General features: G+C 38.0%; 2 protein-coding genes across 5 annotated transcripts in view; one reads left to right on the top strand and one right to left on the bottom strand.

Moving 5' to 3' along the window:
• The window catches only part of LOC121436399 (myotubularin-related protein 3), a 114,862-nt gene that overhangs the window by 31,104 nt on the left and 64,269 nt on the right, over nucleotides 1-19,489 (top strand). For all 4 annotated transcript variants that reach the window (XM_041636239.1, XM_041636240.1, XM_041636241.1 and 1 more), the window contains exon 2: nucleotides 16,549-16,601. The gene's annotated coding sequence lies outside the window, so the exon portion shown is untranslated. The remainder of the gene's footprint in view (nucleotides 1-16,548; nucleotides 16,602-19,489) is intronic.
• On the bottom strand, nucleotides 18,630-19,388 carry LOC121436401 (glutathione S-transferase P). The gene has a single exon (XM_041636243.1). The coding sequence runs from the start codon at nucleotides 19,323-19,325 to the stop codon at nucleotides 18,693-18,695; it is 633 nt and encodes a 210-aa protein (XP_041492177.1). The 5' UTR covers nucleotides 19,326-19,388; the 3' UTR covers nucleotides 18,630-18,692.

Here is a 19,489-nt window from a genome sequence, read left to right on the forward strand (position 1 = left end):
AATATACTGCTGGTTTACTACTGGTTAAGACATTTTGAAGTTGTGTTTGTATTTTATTGAGATGTTGTCAGCAGATTTCTTGTTTGAAAGTATCTTCACTTAATTTTTTAATTGAGAGAAGCATTTATCAGTCTTTTGCATGTAAATGTGATGGTGTAGGCTGGAGGTTCAGTGGTAGGTAGCATGGCCTTAGGTTCAGTTCCCAAGACACTCACACCCATGAATACACACACACACACACACACACACACACACACTCACGAGAAGAGAGCCAGTTTAACACAACAGGTGTGTTTAGTTGTTCTTTCTGTAGTCTACAACTTCAGGACTGTGTAGATGACGTGTTGTGCTTGCCCAGCTGCTCTTGTTCTTCCGGTAGTAGTGCCCATGTTTGGGTGGTGATTTATGGGCTAAAGACAGTATTTTCTTTATATTATCTATGAAAGCAATTAAATTTGCTTGTGAAAATTAGAGTACTCAGGATCTCAACACACATCTAAACAAGATAAAGAACTCTTTATTAAAGAACTTGAAGAAGGTGGTACTTTTTTTTTTTAATATTTATTTATTTATTTTGTCTGTGTCTATGCCTGCAAGCCAGAAGAGGGCACCAGACCCCATTACAGATGGTTGTGAGCCACCATGTGGTTGCTGGGAATTGAACTCAGGACCTTTGGTAGAGCAGGCGAAGCTCTTAACCTCTGAGCCATCTCTCCAGCCCCCAAGAAGGTGGTACTTGACTGCATATTCTACAGCCGCTCTTTTCTTAAATAGATAACTTCTACAATTTTCAGGTTTGCATTTTAATGTAAGATTGATCAGGTATCTTCTTTTTACTAAATTGTTTTCAGTACTTTATTATAGATTGTAATCTTTGGAGAAGTTGAAAAGATTTTATTAACTTGGGGAAAACTGGGGCATACAAACTGTTTTGTCGCATGATGATTGATTTTATTCTACTCTGGTATTTTAGAATCTAGAAACAGGCTATCTCTTTGGCCTTAGACAAAACATTTAATCCTTGGGGAGCTTGAATCCCCCACTGTGAAACGTAAAGGTAGGGTCTGCTTCAACAACTCTGTGATGATACAATGAGATAATGCATGAAAAATATATATACCATAATGATTGGCATGTAGATCATTGATTCTAGCTTTATGAAAATAAATGTTTATTTAGAGTTTAGTTTTACTTAACAAGATAAAATTTGTTACTTAGACTACTTTTGCAGTATTTTTCAGTTATAATATTTAAATTTGTGCATGTGTGTATGTGTGTGCGCGCACTCCCCCACCCCTGCTTGCACCTTCTATAGACACACACACACACACATGCATACACACACAGTTCTATAATTAAAACCTTTAAGAGTTATTTTTCCCAATTTGTTGGTTTTCCAGTAATTTTATGAGGTTGTGGGGTGGCTCAGGAGAGATAATTATATACTTTTTGAGAGAGTGTGTAGTAGCTGATCTATAGCATGACATTAATGGTAAAAGCTAATAGGTGCATCTCTTAGTTTGCTTGATCTTTATATAGTATATTTATTCCCTGTAATACGGTTGGGTACAGTTGCTGTTGGTACCATGAGAAAGACAAAGTGACTTCTGTAAGATCTGGTTTGGGTTTTGAGGCAAAGTCAGGTTGATCCTAAGCTGTTTAAGAATACCTTGAAAAAACATTGCTTAACTTGTTAGTGTATATGTTCAATTTTTGACTTAATGACCATTGGACCAATCCTCTGAAAGGCTGTGTGTAAAACAGTAGGAACTGGAGTGAAACTTAAGCATAAAAGAGGGAGTTGTGTTCAGAGTGGTGGTGCATTCTTTTGACCCCAGCACTCAGGAGGCGGAGGTAGGTAGATTTCTGTGGGGTTGAGGCCAGCCTGCTCTATATAGCAAATTCCAGAATGGCCAGGGCTATATCGTGAGCAGCAAGCATTCCAAACTGCTGAGCCATTTCTTCAGCTCAGGAAGTTCTGTTTTAAATTTGACTTTTGAAAAATAATTTGCTCTTTGGTGAAGTTTGCTGCTTAATTTGATAGTCCTTTCTCCACTACCTCGTTGCAGGAAAAAAAATTCAAAACACAGTCTTTTAAATGTGGTCACATGACCCACTGTGGATGATGTGAAAAAATGAGCAACAGTAAAATGTTTTCTAAATACGCTTTACTTCTTTCTTTGGTATTCTGTACCGAGCAGATTCTTCTGTAAGTACATACTTTTTTGAATTCAGTCTTTGATTTGGAACTATACACACAATTCTGTTCATACCAGTGAGAGAAGAATTGTACTGATTGACCTCTAGCCTCCACACGCTCAAGGATTCAACCCCCTGGTCTGCTCCCCGCTGTGCACGGGCACAGGTGTGCAGCAGGATATGCTGTTTTTCTACTGAGCAAAACTGAAGATCGATTTCTGGAAGTAAAATGTTTTAATGCAACTCTTTAGGGCTAGGGATTTAATTCAGGCCTTTAATCCCAGCACTCGGGAGGCAGAGGCAGGCGGATCTCTGTGAGTTCGAGGCCAGCCTGGTCTACAAGAGCTAGTTCCAGGACAGGAACCAAAAGCTACAAAGAAACCCTGTCTCGAAAATCCCCCCCCCCCACAAAAAAAAAACCCACTTACCCAGCATGCATGAGGTTCTGGGTGTTCAACTCCTAGGACTAAAAATAAAATAAGAAATGTGCCTTAACTTTTCAAAGTGGACATTACTATGAGACAACTTTACATGTGTGATGATATGACTAAGAACGACCGTTGGCTTGGACTTTCAGCTATCAGCTATAACTAAGAGTATTACTATATTTAATTGATGAGACATTTGATGGGAGTTGAAACCTAGACAATTTTTTTCTTCTGAGTAGGAAACTGGGAAATGATTGGGGACCAAATTTCTTCTTCCCTTGTCTTTTGGAAAGAGCAGTACTTGTTACCAGCAGATGAGCAGTGTTTGCTTGATCAAAGGTTCTGGATGACCAATTAATCCTGACAGTATTGCCCCTGTTCATCATCATGTGTGGAAAAATTTGTCCTTTTGAAGGGTTTGCTTGAAAACCTTGTGGACTGTAAATTCTTGCCTTTTGATTTCAGGGATTTCATGGTTACCTTCCCTGAGACAGGTTTGAAATAGATACATACCCTTGGTGGCTTTTGGAGAAATGTAGCATGTGGTCTGGATATACAATTTTTTGTAGTGATCACTGTGATATTGTCAGCATCATGTTTTTGACTCACTTTTTATTGGAATCAGTGGATTTATTTGTTGTTGTTTTGTAATATTAGTGCTAGAACTCAGGATTTCACATGTGTTAGGTAAGTACATTACCTTAGTCCCTTTTTATTTCTGAGTAGTTTACTATAGAAATACACAACAATGATTCATCTAGTCACCTGTTGTTAGATATTTTGGGTTTCTGGTTTTGGACAATTGTGAAAAAGTAATTGTAAACATTTGGGTTAAAGTCTTCTTGTGATTATGTTTTCATAATATATTATATAATCATAATTATACTAAGCAGGCAGTAAATAATGTTGCATTGAAAGTAAACATTTGTTTAGAGAGGGATAAACAAGTCAAAAAGCAAATGATATGGAAAAATATGCTTAAGGCTAAAATATATTCAGTGTGTATATATGTGTGTGTGTGTGTGCACCCACATGTGAGTAATGTGGGCATGTACATGCCATAACATACTTGTGGAGATCAGAAAACAACTTTGGGTGTCAGCCCACCTTGTTTGAGACATAGTCTCTTATTTTCCACTGAGTCTGCCAGACTAGCTGTCCTGTGACCTGAGGATTTGTACATCTCTTTGTCTCATCTCCCTTTAGGCACACTGAGGTTACAGATTGAAACTACAGTGTCCAGCTTGTATATGGGTTCTGGGTATTGAAACTCAGGTCCTTAAGTTTACATGGAAAGCATTTTTAGCTACTCAGCATCTCCCTAGCTTCCAACTCCCCTTCACTTCCCTTCCCTCCCCTCCCCTCCCCTCCCCTCCCCTCCCCTCCCTTCTTCCTTCTTCCTTCTTCCTTCTTCCTTCCTTTCTTGGTATGGACAAAGGACATGAACACACAGGATGAAAATAAATATGGATACACTAGACAAGGAAACAACAATGAGAAGATTAAATACAACATTGTTTTATTCTTTAGAAAGTGTTAAGAAAGTGATATAAAGGAGTTGATAGTTAAGGTTTCTTAGCTGGTGTGACCAGGAAGAATACAAGATAAGTAGAAAATTTGTGTCATATTTTTCACCCTGATAAATCTTTATTTGCAGTAGCTATGTACAAACTATTAGACTGTTTGTATTCATGTGTCCTTATTTTTCTTTTTGTCTAGATAGTGATTGAGGGCCTTGTGCATGTTAGCACTTTGAATCTCTTAATTTTGTTTTCAGTCATTTTTTAAACAAATGATAAATCACATATTTATACAGTAAATAAGTATCAACAATCAACACAAATCTACAACCAACCACCATCCCTGGGCCTGAAACACCTGGATGACTTTCTTCAGGGTGTTCATCAGAAAGGGCACGGGGGGCATGTGTGCAACACACATGGCAGTGATCAGTGGCTTCATTCTCTGTGCAGTGGGTAATAGGGACATGTGCTGGCTAGCTTTGGGAGGACGGAGCCCAGTGGTTTGGAGTGGGGCCTCAGTCAGAAGGGCTTTTGTCTACTGTGGCAGAATCACTGAGCTGTTTTTTTTTTTTAATGTAAAATTACCTGAACTTTAGAAATGCTTGTTTGTGATTGTTAAACACATTTTTATTTCAATCATCAGTTACAAAAGGATAATCAATTATAATAAATGAATTATATGTTGTACTTTGCTAGAATCATCACTGTTATTTCTAAAACAATAGTTCATTTCTCCATATATTGAAGTAAAATGCAATATATACATCAATATATTTCTGGAGATGAATGTTTAAATAGGGTCAATAAACTATTTGATGACTTTTTAAGTATAAAACAATAGAATTTTTGTCCTTTTAAACTAATTTTTGAATATATTAGAATTTGGATGGCTTAAAATATTGTTAACTTGGCCAGGTGGTGGTGGCGCACGCCTTTGGTCCCAGCACTCGGAAGGCAGAGACAGGCGGATCTCTGTGAGTTCGAGACCAGCCTGATCTACAAGAGCTAGTTCTAGGACAGGTTCCAAAACCACAGAGAAACCCTGTCTCGAAGAAAAAAAAAAAATATATATATATATATATATAAGTTCACTTTCCTTTTCTTCTCCTTCCTTACTCTATCTCTCCATAGATTTTTTTTTTCCTTCTTCTTTTGATACTTGGGATCAATTCTAGTGCTTTGCACGTGCTAGGTGGGTACTCTACTACTGAGCTACATTCTTTTTTAAGGCAACTTTTTTTTTTATTTTGCATACCAATATCAGTTCCCTTTCCCTTCCCTCCTCTCATTCTCCCTACTTCCCCCTCCATCCACTCCTCAGAGGGGGTGAGGCCTCCCCATGGGGACTCACTTGATCAAGGCCCTCCACCATATCATAGGAAATGGAGCCAGTTCATGTACTAGTTTTGGCTGTGCTGCCAGTGGCCCCACAGACTGCACCAGCCATACACAACTGCCATCCACATTCAGTTCGGTCCTATGAAGGTTCCCCAGCTATCATTCCAGAGTCAGTGAGCTCCCACTAGCCAGGGTCAGCTGTTTCTGTGGGTTTTCCATGGTCTTGACCCATTTTCTGTGCTACAATCTTAACCCTAATTTTTCATGTTAGCATGAATGAAAAGTTACTAAAAATGAATTCAAGTGAGTACTTGTCAGTAAACTATGATAAGACTTTAAAAAAACTAAGTTTTGCTAGCTATTCAGTATCTCATGGGTATTACCTAACAATTATTAGGAAAAGTATTGTGTTCAGTTGATACAGGGAATAGTGAACAGATTGATTTCTTATCTAGGTTGCAGTAATTCTTTCTCTTTGTTGTTAGTTTTTAAACTTGATACACCTGACTTAAGTATGATTTATTTTTCAGGACTCTTTGTTATTGGTGACACCGAAACTCACTTAAAGCTTAAACAAATAAACATGAGGAAGATACAGAGTCTTTGGCAGAATACTGAAACATCTTGCATAATTGAAGGAAGAACTTAGCAGGCAACTTGGGTATCTTGAGGACTAGAAGTTTGAGTAAAGTGACTCTATAAAGACCTCTGGGCATTGGGATAATTCTCTTAGGATTTTTGACTCATGTCTTCATGGTATATACTTTTCCTCCAAATTCTCTCTAAATTATTTCCATAGCATTGCCTGGGCCAAAAGAAGTAGCTAAGAATTCTGTATAAGTAATAGGTAGGATCAAATATTTCTATTCTAATAATTTGGCTATTTGAAAAATTAACCCATGGGATTGGGTATTTAGACTACCAGCTCAGTAACAGCAAAGGGGAAAAACAAAAAATAGCAAATCCATTGAAGGCAACTTGAATAGATGTTTCTCCAAAAACGTTAATATGGCTAGTAAACACATGAAAAAGGCTCTATGGCATCACCAGCCATTAGGAAAATACAAATCAAAGGAAGAAGATAATATAATACACTCACTATGGCTACTAGCCAAAAAGTGAATTGAGAATGTTGGAAAGATGGCTCAGTATTATAAAGGTACCAACATCAAGGCTCACAACTTGCAACTTCAGTTCTAGGGAATCCAGTGCTCTTTTCTGACCTCCTCAAGCCCCCATACATGTGGTACACGAAAACATTAAATAAATAAATATTTTTAAAAAATGAAAGTGTTGATGGGGCATAAATAAATTAGAGCGCTGTTACCTTGTTTTAAGCACCTTGGAAGATTGGCCTCAGAGATTAAAATGCATGACTGACTCGGCAGTTATGCATCTCGCTATACACTACAAAGAAATAGAAGGACCCAGACAGACCTTTTTTTTTTTTTTTTTAAATAAAGTTTCAGTGTATCAGTGTATACTTCAGGTTGGCTTGGAACTCTCTGTGTAGTCCAGTCTGGCCTGGAATCTGTCATCATTTTGCTTTAACCTCCCAAGTACTGGAATTATAGGAGCGAGCTTCCATGCTTGACTCACAGTTTTATGTGCCATTGTTCATAACATTGTTCATAGTATTTAAAGGTAGGATAGTCAGCAGATACATTTATCAACAAAGAATATATAGACAATAGAATGGTACCCAGTGTTAAAGAGACTTATAATTCTTCATATACTACACATGAACAAACCTAGAAATACTGTGCTAAATAAGCCAAAATAAGCCAGATATAAAATCAATACTTGATGAGTTCATTTATATAAGCTAGAGTAGGCAAATCCATCAAAACAAAGTGACAGTGAATACAGGGACTGAGGGGAGGAAGTAATGAATTACAGAGCGTGGGGAGAGGTGCAGTTTAGTAGGATGAAAAGATTCTGAAATATGGATAGTGATTTTTCTAGATACTGATCATACAGCACTGTGGATGTCCATTAACTGTGTACTTAAATATGTATTTAAAATTATAAATACATACTTTTCTTAATAAAATACATACTTTTTCTTAATAAAACACTGAAAAGTACACTTTAAATGTACATCGTGTGTCAGTTATAGGCTGATTGATTTTTCTTTCTTTTTTTTTTAAATGGGTCTCATTATGTAGACAAGGCTGACTCGGAACTGGTAGAGGTCTACCAGCCTTTGCCTCTGAGTGCAGGGATTAAGGGTGTAGACCACAGTGTAGGGCTTCTGATTAAATTTTAATAAAAAGATATCTAGGGAAGATATCTAGATACCTTTTAAAACTTTAAAGATAAATAGACTACTTAGTTCTGAAGGGCAGTTTGCTTTGTAATATGGCAATGGTAAAAGGCAAGGGATGTATATATTTTTTAACTTTAGGGACGATAGGAAGTATTCATGGTGGTACTTTAATGTGCTTACTGCTAAATAATGTAAGACAGATTGGAGGGTCGTATTTATTTTTACTTGGTTTGTCAGATAAAAGAACAGGCAGGGACAGAAACAAGACCAGTGGATTGACTTAATGATATTAGCTGCTACCTTTATTATTGAAGTTGTCATTGGTGATAGTAGAGAGTATTAAACAGGGAGAGTGACATATTCAAAATATATTTTTAAAAAGCAGCTTGGTAGGCTTAAAACCTTACTGTTTGTGAATGACATGTATACCACATATTGTGCTGTGTGTCTGCACTTGTATGTGCATTCATCTGTGTGTGTGTTTGTGTGTCAGTCAGTCTTTCTAAGTTTTGGGGACTGCTACCTACAATTACTTCATACACCCTTTGTCCATTGGACAGGTCTTGTCTGTATGAACTATTTTTCTTAATTGAATGATTTGTTTATTTAGTTACATATTTTTTCTGTCATCTGAATTGAATAGTAGTAGTTATTTACTTAGAGGTGGAAGTATTACTCTGTTGCCTTGCTGTGTTAGCCTCACCACCACATCTGGCTTGTCACTGTTTTTCATGTATGAGCAGTATCTTTGGATTACTCTATAATGTATGTAGAATAAGTTTCTGTTTGGCTGTCTTTCCATCTTGAGACTGTTTTGCCAATATTTGTATGAATAGAGGCATATCTTTTAAAAAGCTGCCTTTGATTTTCCAACTGAGTTAAGAATAATAGCTGGCCTGGCCGTGGTGGCGCACGCCTTTAATCCCAGCACTCAGGAGGCAGAGGCAGGCGGATCTCTGTGAGTTCGAGGCCAGCCTGGTCTACAAGAGCTAGTTCCAGGACAGGCACCAAAGCTACAGAGAAACCCTGTCTCGAAGAACAAAAAAAAAAAAAAAAAAAAAGAATAACAGCTGAAGAAGTTTTTAAAGCCATGGTTCTGAATTTTGTCTTCTGTGTGAATTCAGGGTTGTTTAAACTTTTTGAATTGCTGATTTAAATGTAGTTATTTAAAAGTGCAAGGAAAAATTCCTTTTACTTAACTTTTATTTAACTTGATACTTTTGATTTTCTTTTCATCAGTAAAACATAGTGATGAACTCCTTTGGCATTAGTTGAAAAGTTCTATTTTTCCTCCTGTACATATTTGGGATGTCAGTCATAATATGTACCTTCTGTTTACATGAGATAAATATTGCCAGTGTAAAGGGTGTTTTGTTTTATTTTCTCCTGAGTATGTGGTGAAGATGCTGATTTGTGGTCTCTTGGCTTTAAATATTCTAAGGACTGCTTAGAAAGGCTATTTGAGTTTGCCACATGAACAGAGCCCTCATTGTGGTATGTAGTTATTGGAGGTTATTTAAGTTTTTATTGGCTTGTTTTCAGAAATATGAGTAGCCCCCTACCTAATTGCCAGAATATAAATTTTAACTAGGCCTGTAGAAGAGTAGGCTCTTTTTATTTCACACAGCCTTTACCTTGTGAGTTCTATTTCTTTGAGTGTACTCTTAACTGAATGCACTTACAGGCTGGAGAGGTAGACAGTTCGTTGTTTGCTTTCTATGTGCTACGTAAGTAGAGCAGGATTGGAAAGACTTTTTTAAGATTTATTTATTTTTATTTTATGTTTGTGCTACTTTGCATGCATTTTCTGTCTGTGCACTATATGCATGCCTGGTGCCTGTGGAGGTTGGAAGAGGTTAGAAGAAGGAGCATCTGATCTCAGGAACTGGAGTTACAGATGGTTGTGAGCTACCACATAGGGACTGACAGTTGAATCCAGGTCATCTGCAAAAGCAAGAAGTGCTTTTAACTGTTGAGCACAGAAGTTTTTAATTGTGAAGCTATCAGTTCAAAGTTTATTTTTATTTCTCTCTCTCTCTCTCTCTCTCTCTCCCTCCTTCCCCTCCCTCCCCTCCCTCCCTCCCTCCTTCCCTCACTCACTTCTTTTGGAGACGTGGTTTCTTTGTGTAGCCTTAGCTGTCCTTTGTAGACCAGGCTGACCTTGAACTCAAAGATCCACTTGCCTCTGCCTCCTGAGTGCTGGGATTAAAGGTGTTTGCTACCACTGACCAGCTCAAAAGTTTAAATTTTTAATTTTTATTGTTATATTGTATGCTGAAAGAATTGTTATGCATTTTCATTCAGCTTTCTGGTTCTTAACCTTTCTAAGGTTGATGCAGATAGAACCCATGGCTTCATGCCTGCAAGGCAGACACTTTTATCAGCAGAGCTATATCCCCTTCTTGACCATTTTAATGCCTGTTATTGTACATAAAACTCGAGTCAATTCACGGAATGGGAGAAAACCTTATCATTCCTAATAAAGTATTCATGTATGATAAGCAGTGTACAGATCAGCTTGGTTTGGGTTACTGATACCTCTTTTGGGGGGGGGGTGTGGTTTACTTTCATACTTTTCCTAGAATTCATGTTTAATATGTCAAAGTGTCTAGAGAAGATAGGAAAATAAGACATACTTGTTTGTTTATACATGGATATAGATAGTTCTTGGGTTCCTTTAGCAAGCTGTCCTTTATCTTAGACTGGGGTTTTTTGTTTGTTTGTTTATTTTTTTTAAAAAAAATCTGTTATGGATCTGCTCACTGAGAGGCTTAGGATTTAGTGTTCAAGTGGGTCTGGAGATTCTGCTTTGTGGGAAGATTGAGGAGCAAAGTGTGCTGGTATAAGCAATGTCAGTTTGGGGCTTTAGTGGCTTTTAAAATTGTTTTTGTTTTGCTACATAACTTACAGATTTCTTTTCTTTTTCTGCTAAGTTCTTAGCCAGGTGTTGGTGGCACATGCCTTTAGTCCCGGTGCTTGGAAGGCAGAGGCTGGTGGATCACCATGAGTTTGAGGCCTGCCTGGTCTATTGAGTGAGTTCCAGGACAGCCAGAGGTTTACAGAGAAACCCTGTCTTGGGAGAAAAAATAGAGAGGAGTTTTTATGATGTAAATAAAGTACTCATATATGAAATTCTTAAAAAAATGAAATAGGAGAAAAAAATAGGAGTTCTTAAATTAAACATTACTACAGAATTTGCTTGAGAACCTGTTTGTAAAATTAATCCATCTCCATAGGGACAGATATTTTAAGTCTTTTATCTAAGAAACCCACCTAAGTTTTTTAGGAAGCAGAAGGGATAGATTTTGGGGTTTAATATTAAATAAATGTTAAGGAGGAAGTCATTGTAAACTTATGATTATGAGAATTTAAATTTCTGAAATTTGAATTGTCATTCAGTTTTAATAGAATGTGTGATCTGTGCGTTGAGGACAGATTTAGTGCAAGGTAGGGTGAAAAGAATGTGGACAACTTCCCCAGTTACTTCTGTTACCTGAAGTTAACTGAGAACAAGTGTAAGACCTTAACTCATGCTTGTAGGAAATTTGCCCTTCCAGAGGCACACCTTGGAACAAAAGTCAGGAAACTTTTTTCCGGTGCTATAGATAGTCTTTCTGATGTTTCCACAGTAATTATAAATAATAAACTACCTCTGACACTTAGGCACATTGATCCTACTTGGCTTTTAATTAAATTAATTTCTAGTGATTGCATGCTAGAGTTCCTATCATCTTTTGTTAATAATGAGACTTGAGCAGTCTTAAAAAATAACTTTAGGGTCAGCAGGTGAAGAATACTCTCTGTTCTACTAGAAGACTTGAGTTCATTTCCCAGCAACCCTATGGCAGCTCACAACCTCCTGTACCTCCATTCTCAGAGGAACTGAAGCCCTCTTCTGGCCTCCATGGACCCTATATGCACATGCTACACAGACATACCCACAGGCAAAATATCCCCACACATAAACTGAAGTGAAAAAAATTAAAATGACTTTATTTACTTTGTGTGTGTGTGTGTGTGTGTGTGTGTGTGTATGTACACATGTATGTGTAACTGCCTTCAGAGGCTAGAAGAGGGCTTGGGTTCTTTGGAGTTGGAATTTGTTAACTTCCGTACGTGAGTATGTTGGTCCTTGTGATTGAGCAGCAAATACTGTTAACTTCTGAGCTCTCTCAAGTCCCAGGCATTTTTATTCTCAATAAATTATGTCTCTTCCCTTTTAGGAAATAGGAAGCATTTCTTCATTTTAGATGGCAGACCTACCTAAATATACTGCCTTATAGTGTGTGTGGTGTGTACACTTGCTAGTACACACACATTAGGAAGCCTAAGGTTGACATCAAGTGGTTTTATTTCCACCCTATTTTTACACAGTTACTGAACCTGGGCCTTGTCGCTACCTCCCCAGCACAGGTGTGTGTTGTCATGTTGGCTTGTATATGGGATCTGGGGATCCAAATTGAGTTCTTTACTTAACCCATTGAACTATTTTTCTTACTCCAAAATTATATTTTTAATTCTTAATTTCGGTAGTAAAGTGATGCCTTAGGCAGGTAATAACATTATAGATTACTTGTGGAACTTCTTATAATTCTGTTAATGGCTTAATACATCTGAGTCAAATATGAAAAGAATGTATTCTGCACCAAAGTGATTATAAAGAGCAAGTCAGAACTTAATATCTCTCCACTTTTGAAGTTTTAAATGTTAACTTTTAAAAAATAAATAATATATGATCTTTGGTTTTAATCTTTTATGATAATAGACATCATATGTAGCTGGTGCTCTCTCTCTCTTGCCATTTAAAAGGTTAAAATTAAAAGTCTTTGTAAAATAAGTTATTTTGAAGGTTACCAGTCAGATTTGCTGTTGGTTTGAATATAGTTAATCTTTTCTGTGAATATGTGGCATCCTCGTGCTTGGTTCCTTGAGACAGGAATGTAGGAAGGTATTTGTGAGGTGTAATCAATCTTAGTGTCTAAAAATGGGAAAGCACAGTTACTTTAGTGTAAACTTGTCACATTTGAGGTCCACAGCTAGAAAAATAGCTGCCAGTAATTCAGCTACTCATCGAAGACAAATGACCTTTAGTGTTGTCACCAACTGAAATTCTGTAGCAGAGCTCCCTTTGAGGATTGTGTTCAGAATCTCTCCCATGTTAAAAAGAAATGTGTACAACTAATGAGTCACACAATCTGCATCACTTGTCTAATTCCAGAATTATACCAGGTTGGTCCTTCGGTTATTTCCTTTTGAAACCAAATATTTCTTTTTAGCAGTGGTATTTGATTATTACTGTTTGAAGCAACTTGTTACCAGTGTGTGTTTGTTGATACGGAAATGTAATAACATGGAGTCTAGCTGTTTCTGATAACTTGCTATTTTTTTCCCTCTGGAGAAGGATGGTTGTTTTTGTGTAGGGGATGATATTTTAGCTGCTTATCTATGTCTCACAGCTGGCAGAGAAAATGCAGTAAACTAATCATGAAGTTGCATTCAGGGCTCTGACTGCTCTTAGTCTTTAATGTTTCAGAAGTGTAAAAGAAACACAGTGTCTGGTTTTGATTTTAAGCATGTTGCTTGGTGGTCTCACTGCGTCAAGGCACTGACCCCTTCTGTATGTACCATCATTTGTCTTTACAAAGCATGCTCATAAATGAGAAAATGTCATAATTCTGGAAAGTCACACAGACCAGATGGCAGCTGCACAAGGGTAGGAACCCTATTCATTGTTGCATCACCCTTCCCACCCACAAGTGCTGTTAGATGAATGGCTCTTCATTACTTACCACGGGGAATGAATGCAGTCAGTTTTTTTTTTGACTGAATACTTGTTTCTGTTTTCATTTATTCTTGATTTCAGCAGCAAAAACTCCAAAGAAAACTTTAGGTTCAGGGAATAAGTTTCTGTTATACTCATTTCATTCAGCTGTTAAATACTTGGCTTTGGGTTAGTTCTTATGATTAAATCATTTTCCCACCATTGAATAATCCTACCAAATGTGCTACAGAAGTCTAGTTTTAGATATTAGAAACTTTAATAGCCATAGCAAGGAAGCACTAAGATTCAGAGAAAAGTCACCAAGATATGCTTCTTAAAATTTAACATCACTGAGTTTTGTCTGTTCTTTCATGTTTCTTTCTTTTTTTAAAAAAATTTTTTTAGACAGGCTCTCGTGTAGCTCATGACTCCTTTGAACCCTTTTATAGCCAAAGATAGCTTTGAACTTGTGATCCTTCTGCTTCCACTTCTGAATGCTAGCACTTAGACATGCACCAAATGGTTATTCTTATTGAACCAGGACCTCCAGGGCCTTTTCTCATGCTAGACAGGCACTCTGTCAACTGAGCCACATCTGCAGCCTTGAATGTTTGAATGTTGCCTCTGTACTCAATTATATCAGAATCTGTTTATTACTATTTATAGACAGGAAAGTCCTTTTGTTTTCATTTCAGTGGAAAATAGATTATTTAAAAATAAGTTTTTAATATTGCCTTCTTAAAATTTTGAACTCTTATCCTCCATTTGAAAAGTGAGAGAGGACCACCTAAAAAGCACTCTATTTTCCCCCTGAAACATACCAGAGTCAACAAGTTCTACTTACACATTCCCCACCCCCAAATATTACAGGGGGCCTACCCTCTCTTTAGATTTTCCTTACTAATTTGGTTTAACTTGATTTGTTTTCATATTTAGTTTTAAACAGTATAAATGATATATAAACTGGTGTCACTTTGTCTTTGCAGAAGCCAGTGTTTCAGGTTGCATGCAGCTAATCACAAACTAGTTTGTATAGGAACTGAATGTGTGTATTCCCTTATGGTCTCAGAGCCTTCAGGCCCTTAAGTTGTTAACTTCTATTGCAGCTGCACAGTAATATACACTATCATGGTATTTAAAATCAGGTATATTGTACTTTACACTTGTTAGGACTCTCCCATGCCTGGATGTGGGTGGAGGTGAGTGGGCATGAAGGGGGCCAGAGGTTGTGTTTGGGTGTCTTCATGATTGATTTTCCACTTTATTTTTTGAGAAGGTCTCTCACTAAACCTGGAACTCACTGATTTGGTAGGCTAGCAGGCCAGCAAGTCCCAGGTATTTTCTTGTTTTCACATTCTCAATGCTGGGACTATAGGCACATGCTACCATGCCTGTCATTTTACATGGATGTTGGGGCTCTAACTAGATATAGGTCCTGAACTTTGACCTTAGCCCCGGGCTATTTCCTATGATACATTATATCCACATGGCATTATATATGTGTGATATATATAATATACATATCATACCACATATAATATATATATGTACATAGAAATTTGTGCCTTAGTGAGATAGGTTCAGAAAGATTTAATTTTTTGTTCCTCTACTCCTTAGTGATAGAATCTAGGGTAAATCCTAAAGGATTAACTTCAAGTTTTTTCTATGCCTGTCCTATCCTCTGCTTCAATTTGTATCTCATGTATTTAACTTCCATTATAGTTAGATCTTTTATTAATTGTTTGGATTTAACGTAGCCACATTACATTCTATCTCAATGAAGAGGAGAACATAAATCTTCTATTTTCTGCTGTGTTTATAACCTTATGGTACCAGAGAGCCTTTTTCAGACTCAACTTTATATAGCCCTTATCTGGCACATTGTCCTTAGAGGAATGGATTGGTTGGCATCGTTACAGTGATGATACACTACCTGACTAAGGCTGAGGAGTCGTTGCTGACACAGAGCTAACTAATCTACTTCAGTCTTTTTTTTTTTTTTTTGTTGAGTGTTGTCTGATTTATATGGCATTGTAAGCTGGTTATTCTTTTTACTTTTTGTAAAAAAAGAGTCTTTGTATATAGCCTAGGTTACTCATGAACCTGCAGCAGTCCTGCTGCCTCAGTCTCTTACATACTAAAATTACAGTATACGTCACTGCCTGGCTCATAAGTTTGTTTTTTTCCATAGATTTGACCTGTGTCTTGAGTTTTATTCTTTACACACCTAGTTACCACTGGACCTAATCTACTTGAGAAGTCACCAACATATCATTGTCTTGCTTCTTGAATTTTGCCCTTCATTTCTAATTCTTTAGAGTTTTGGTACTCTATTTGGTCTTACTCATTTATTTTACTTCATGTAATTTAAATAATAATCCTGTACTCAATATGGTATGTCATACCTGTAATCCCAGATTTCAGGAGGCTGAGGCAGGTAGATCGTAGGCTATCTGGGCTACATGGTAAATACCAGGCTAGCTTGGGCTACAGAGTAAGGCTTTGTTACAAACAACTAAAACCAACTAAACAACACTGCCCCAAACAAGTACAAATGGAAAAACCAAGCTCCAAAACAAGCTGAAAGATTCTGTCTATAAATAAATACTACAGAGAATTTGCCCCAAAGAGATTGGGTATATAGTTCTCTTATTTCTACAAAGATCAGATTATTGCCTAATGGCAGGAATTCTTTGTTTGTAGTTATATACCCATTACTTTATGTCCTCAAAACAATGTTAGATCCTTTGGTAGAAGTCAGTTGTATGCACAAAAGACCTTGAACTAGAAGTCCAAGACAGGATAGAATAGGTATGATAAGCAGCAGAGATTCCCTCACCAGCTGTGGGAGATAATACTTGTTCACTGAGGGAAGCTCAGAAAGGAACATCTTAGGTTTCTGAATCATGTGAGGAAAAAGTCTGAACATCTACCAGCAGTCCATACAGCAATTAAAGATGTTAGTGTGAGAGGTAAGCTGGGCTTTCAATTGGCATAATCATGATGGTAGGATATTTGTTTGTTTTGCAGAATTCCTTGTGAAGCCTTATAGAAGAAAAAGTTCTCAGGACAGTATTCATTTGGTAAGTTTGTTTTCCTCCTGTAATCACTCTGCTGATTTGAAGCAGGGAAAACATATTTACAAATTAGATTTGTGACACTGTTTGTCCCTGTCCATTTTCATTAGTACCCATGCCAGGTTACCTTTTATGTGTCTATTTGTGGCATATTGCAGTGTTCTTTATGTCTGAAAATGTGTTGAGTAGTTGTTATTTTGAGTTATAGGGTCAACTTCTTTGTCAGCAAACTCTCAGTTCAGAGCAGATCCTGCATTAGTAAGTAAAGTGTGATTGATTTAGATACTCAGTGCCAACCTTTGGCCTCTACATTCATGTGTCTATATTCATGTCTATATATGCACACATATATACCAACACATGTGAGGTGAGAATACATACATACTTGAATACCACAAACACACAGGCACCCCCCAAAAAAGAGAAAAGAAAAAAGAAAACACAACAAGATAAAGTATTCTAAGCACTCCATCCCTCCCTCCAGCTTATACATAATTTCCTCCCCTTTTTGCATTATTTCCTGAGTTTTAGAGTAGGAGTGCAGTGTCTCATGCATGAGGGCTCGACTTTCAACAGTTACTCAGACTAGATGGCCAGTTTCTTCAGTAACCTCTGTCCCTTGTAAAAATAAGCTTTTGACCACAGACAATAGCAGCACTGTTCTGTGGGGATAAATAAAAATATTTAGAAGGTAATTTGAGAGGTGTGCTATGCTCACTTTAAGGACAGCAGTAGCTTAGCTACTACAGTATATGACCCCTCAACTAGGGATTTTCAGTAGGTTTACAGTACCAGGCAGGCATTGGCTTCAGTGGAGTGATAAGTCCAGTCAGGAAGCTGTTGCCCCTTTAACGTAGTGCCATTATTGTGCTGCTGGGCATGTCTTGCCTGGCCAGTTGGTAGTATAGCACACAGGGTTCACAGCTAAGTAAGACTGCTAATGACAGTGCTCCAGCATGTGGAACACCCTCTGAAAGGGAGGAAGCTTCTAGTTCAGCTAAAACTTGATTTCCTTATATCCTGTGACCAAAGCTTTTAGTGTCGTAGAGTTTTACTGTGTAATTCTAGTGGGCAACCAGTGTAGTAACAATATTGTTTGGGGAGCCCCAGGGGTTCATAGAGAAGTGGCTTCACCCTGGTCCTGGGGCTTTTCATTTTAGTAACTGATGACTTCTTAGAGTACCTTTATCTACTCATGCAGGGAATCTCTGTTGAAACTTTTTTGTCTTACATTTTATTTTGTTATTAACTTACAAAATAGTAGGTTTCCTTATGGATTTTTAATATATACTCTTAGCTTTGGGTGACTCTACCCCTTAACATAATGTTCAGCTCTCAGAGAAAATAAAAATTGGAAGAATACTGGCCTGCTCTTTAACCTGTTCTCTCTTCAGTTACCGTTAGGCAATGACCTCACCTAGTTTCCATGCCAGGATCAAGTTCCTTAGAGTGGCATGCAACAAATTGTCTATATGTAGTCACTTATTTCCTATGCACCAGTGTAGCTACCCTGAACTTCTTCCTAGCTTTCAAATGTACTCCAGTGTGTTCCTTTGCTTTATTCTGATGTTTGTACCCCTTCTTGTTTCCACTTTGTCTTAAAGCTTGAAGTGTGCATATACAAAAAGACTATTTTGGGCATTGTCTTACCAAAGTCAATCTATCCCTGTAGGATCATGCATTATCAAATATATGATTGAGTCATAATAGTAATAACTATAAAAAGATAATTAATTATGCGGCTGAGAATACTAAATATATCACATGAATCCGAGGCTCACATAAATAATATGATTTACTCTTATGGTCATAACTTTAGTATCGGATAGCCATTCCTAATCCCCAAATCCACAATCTTAAGTGTTCCAAAGTCTGAAAGAACCCTGAAATCTGAACCCCGCTGGTGTGGTGCATTTTTTTTGATAAGGAATGCTGCACTTGAGCAGAATCTGAGCACAATTCCTTTGTGTTTAGTCATTGCTTTTTATCAGTTTTCTTTGAGGCCATTATCTGTACTTTTTTTTTTTTTTTCCAAAGTCTTACAAACTTTATTAGTGCTGGGGAAAGGAGGACAGGCAGCTCCGGTCTCTCCCTACATTACTGCTTGCCGTTGCCATTGATGGGACGGTTCAAATGGTCAGGGGAGGACAGGAAGGCCTTGATCTTGGGCCGGGCACTGAGGCGTGCCACATAGGCACTGAGCAGGGGGAAGTTGTCCAGGCAGCCAGGGGCCAGGACCTGGTGGATCAGCAGCAGATCTAGCAAGTTGTAATCGGCGAAGGAGATCTGGTCACCCACGATGAAGGCTTTGCCTCCTTGGTTCTGGGACAGCAGGGTCTCGAAAGGTTTCAGGTGTCCAGGCAGGGCCTTCACATAGTCATCCTTCCCTTCCTCATATTTGGTGTAGATGAGGGTGATGTATTTCAGGCGAAGGTCTTCCACCCCATCATTCACCATATCCACCAGGGCAGCCTCCTTCTGATCTTTTCCATAAAGCCCAAGGGATCGGCCCAGGTGCCTCAAGATGGCATTAGATTGGTACAGGGTAAGGTCTCCATCCTGAAACTTGGGGAGCTGCCCATACAGACAGGTGGACTTGAGCAAGCCTTTCATCCAAGTATCTATGGACACCACCTCCTCCTTCCAGCTCTGGTCCTGGTCAGCCAGTAGTATGCGCATGGCCTCACAGCGCCCTCGAACTGGGAAGTAGACAATGGTGTACGGCGGCATGGCTGCTGCGTAGACGGAGGCACGAATTCCGAGCTGCGTAGACGGTAACGGATCTTGGGTGTGGACGCCCTATCTGTACTTTTTTTAGGCTAGTTAAATGAAAATCTGTTTTTTTTTTTTTTTACTTATTTATTACGTATATAACATTCTGCCTGTGGGTATGC

The sequence above is a fragment of the Microtus oregoni genome, unplaced genomic scaffold (assembly GCF_018167655.1).
Source record: "Microtus oregoni isolate MIOR12 unplaced genomic scaffold, Mior012 000049F_ref0000343, whole genome shotgun sequence".
In the NCBI taxonomy this organism is placed as follows: Eukaryota; Metazoa; Chordata; class Mammalia; order Rodentia; family Cricetidae; genus Microtus; species Microtus oregoni.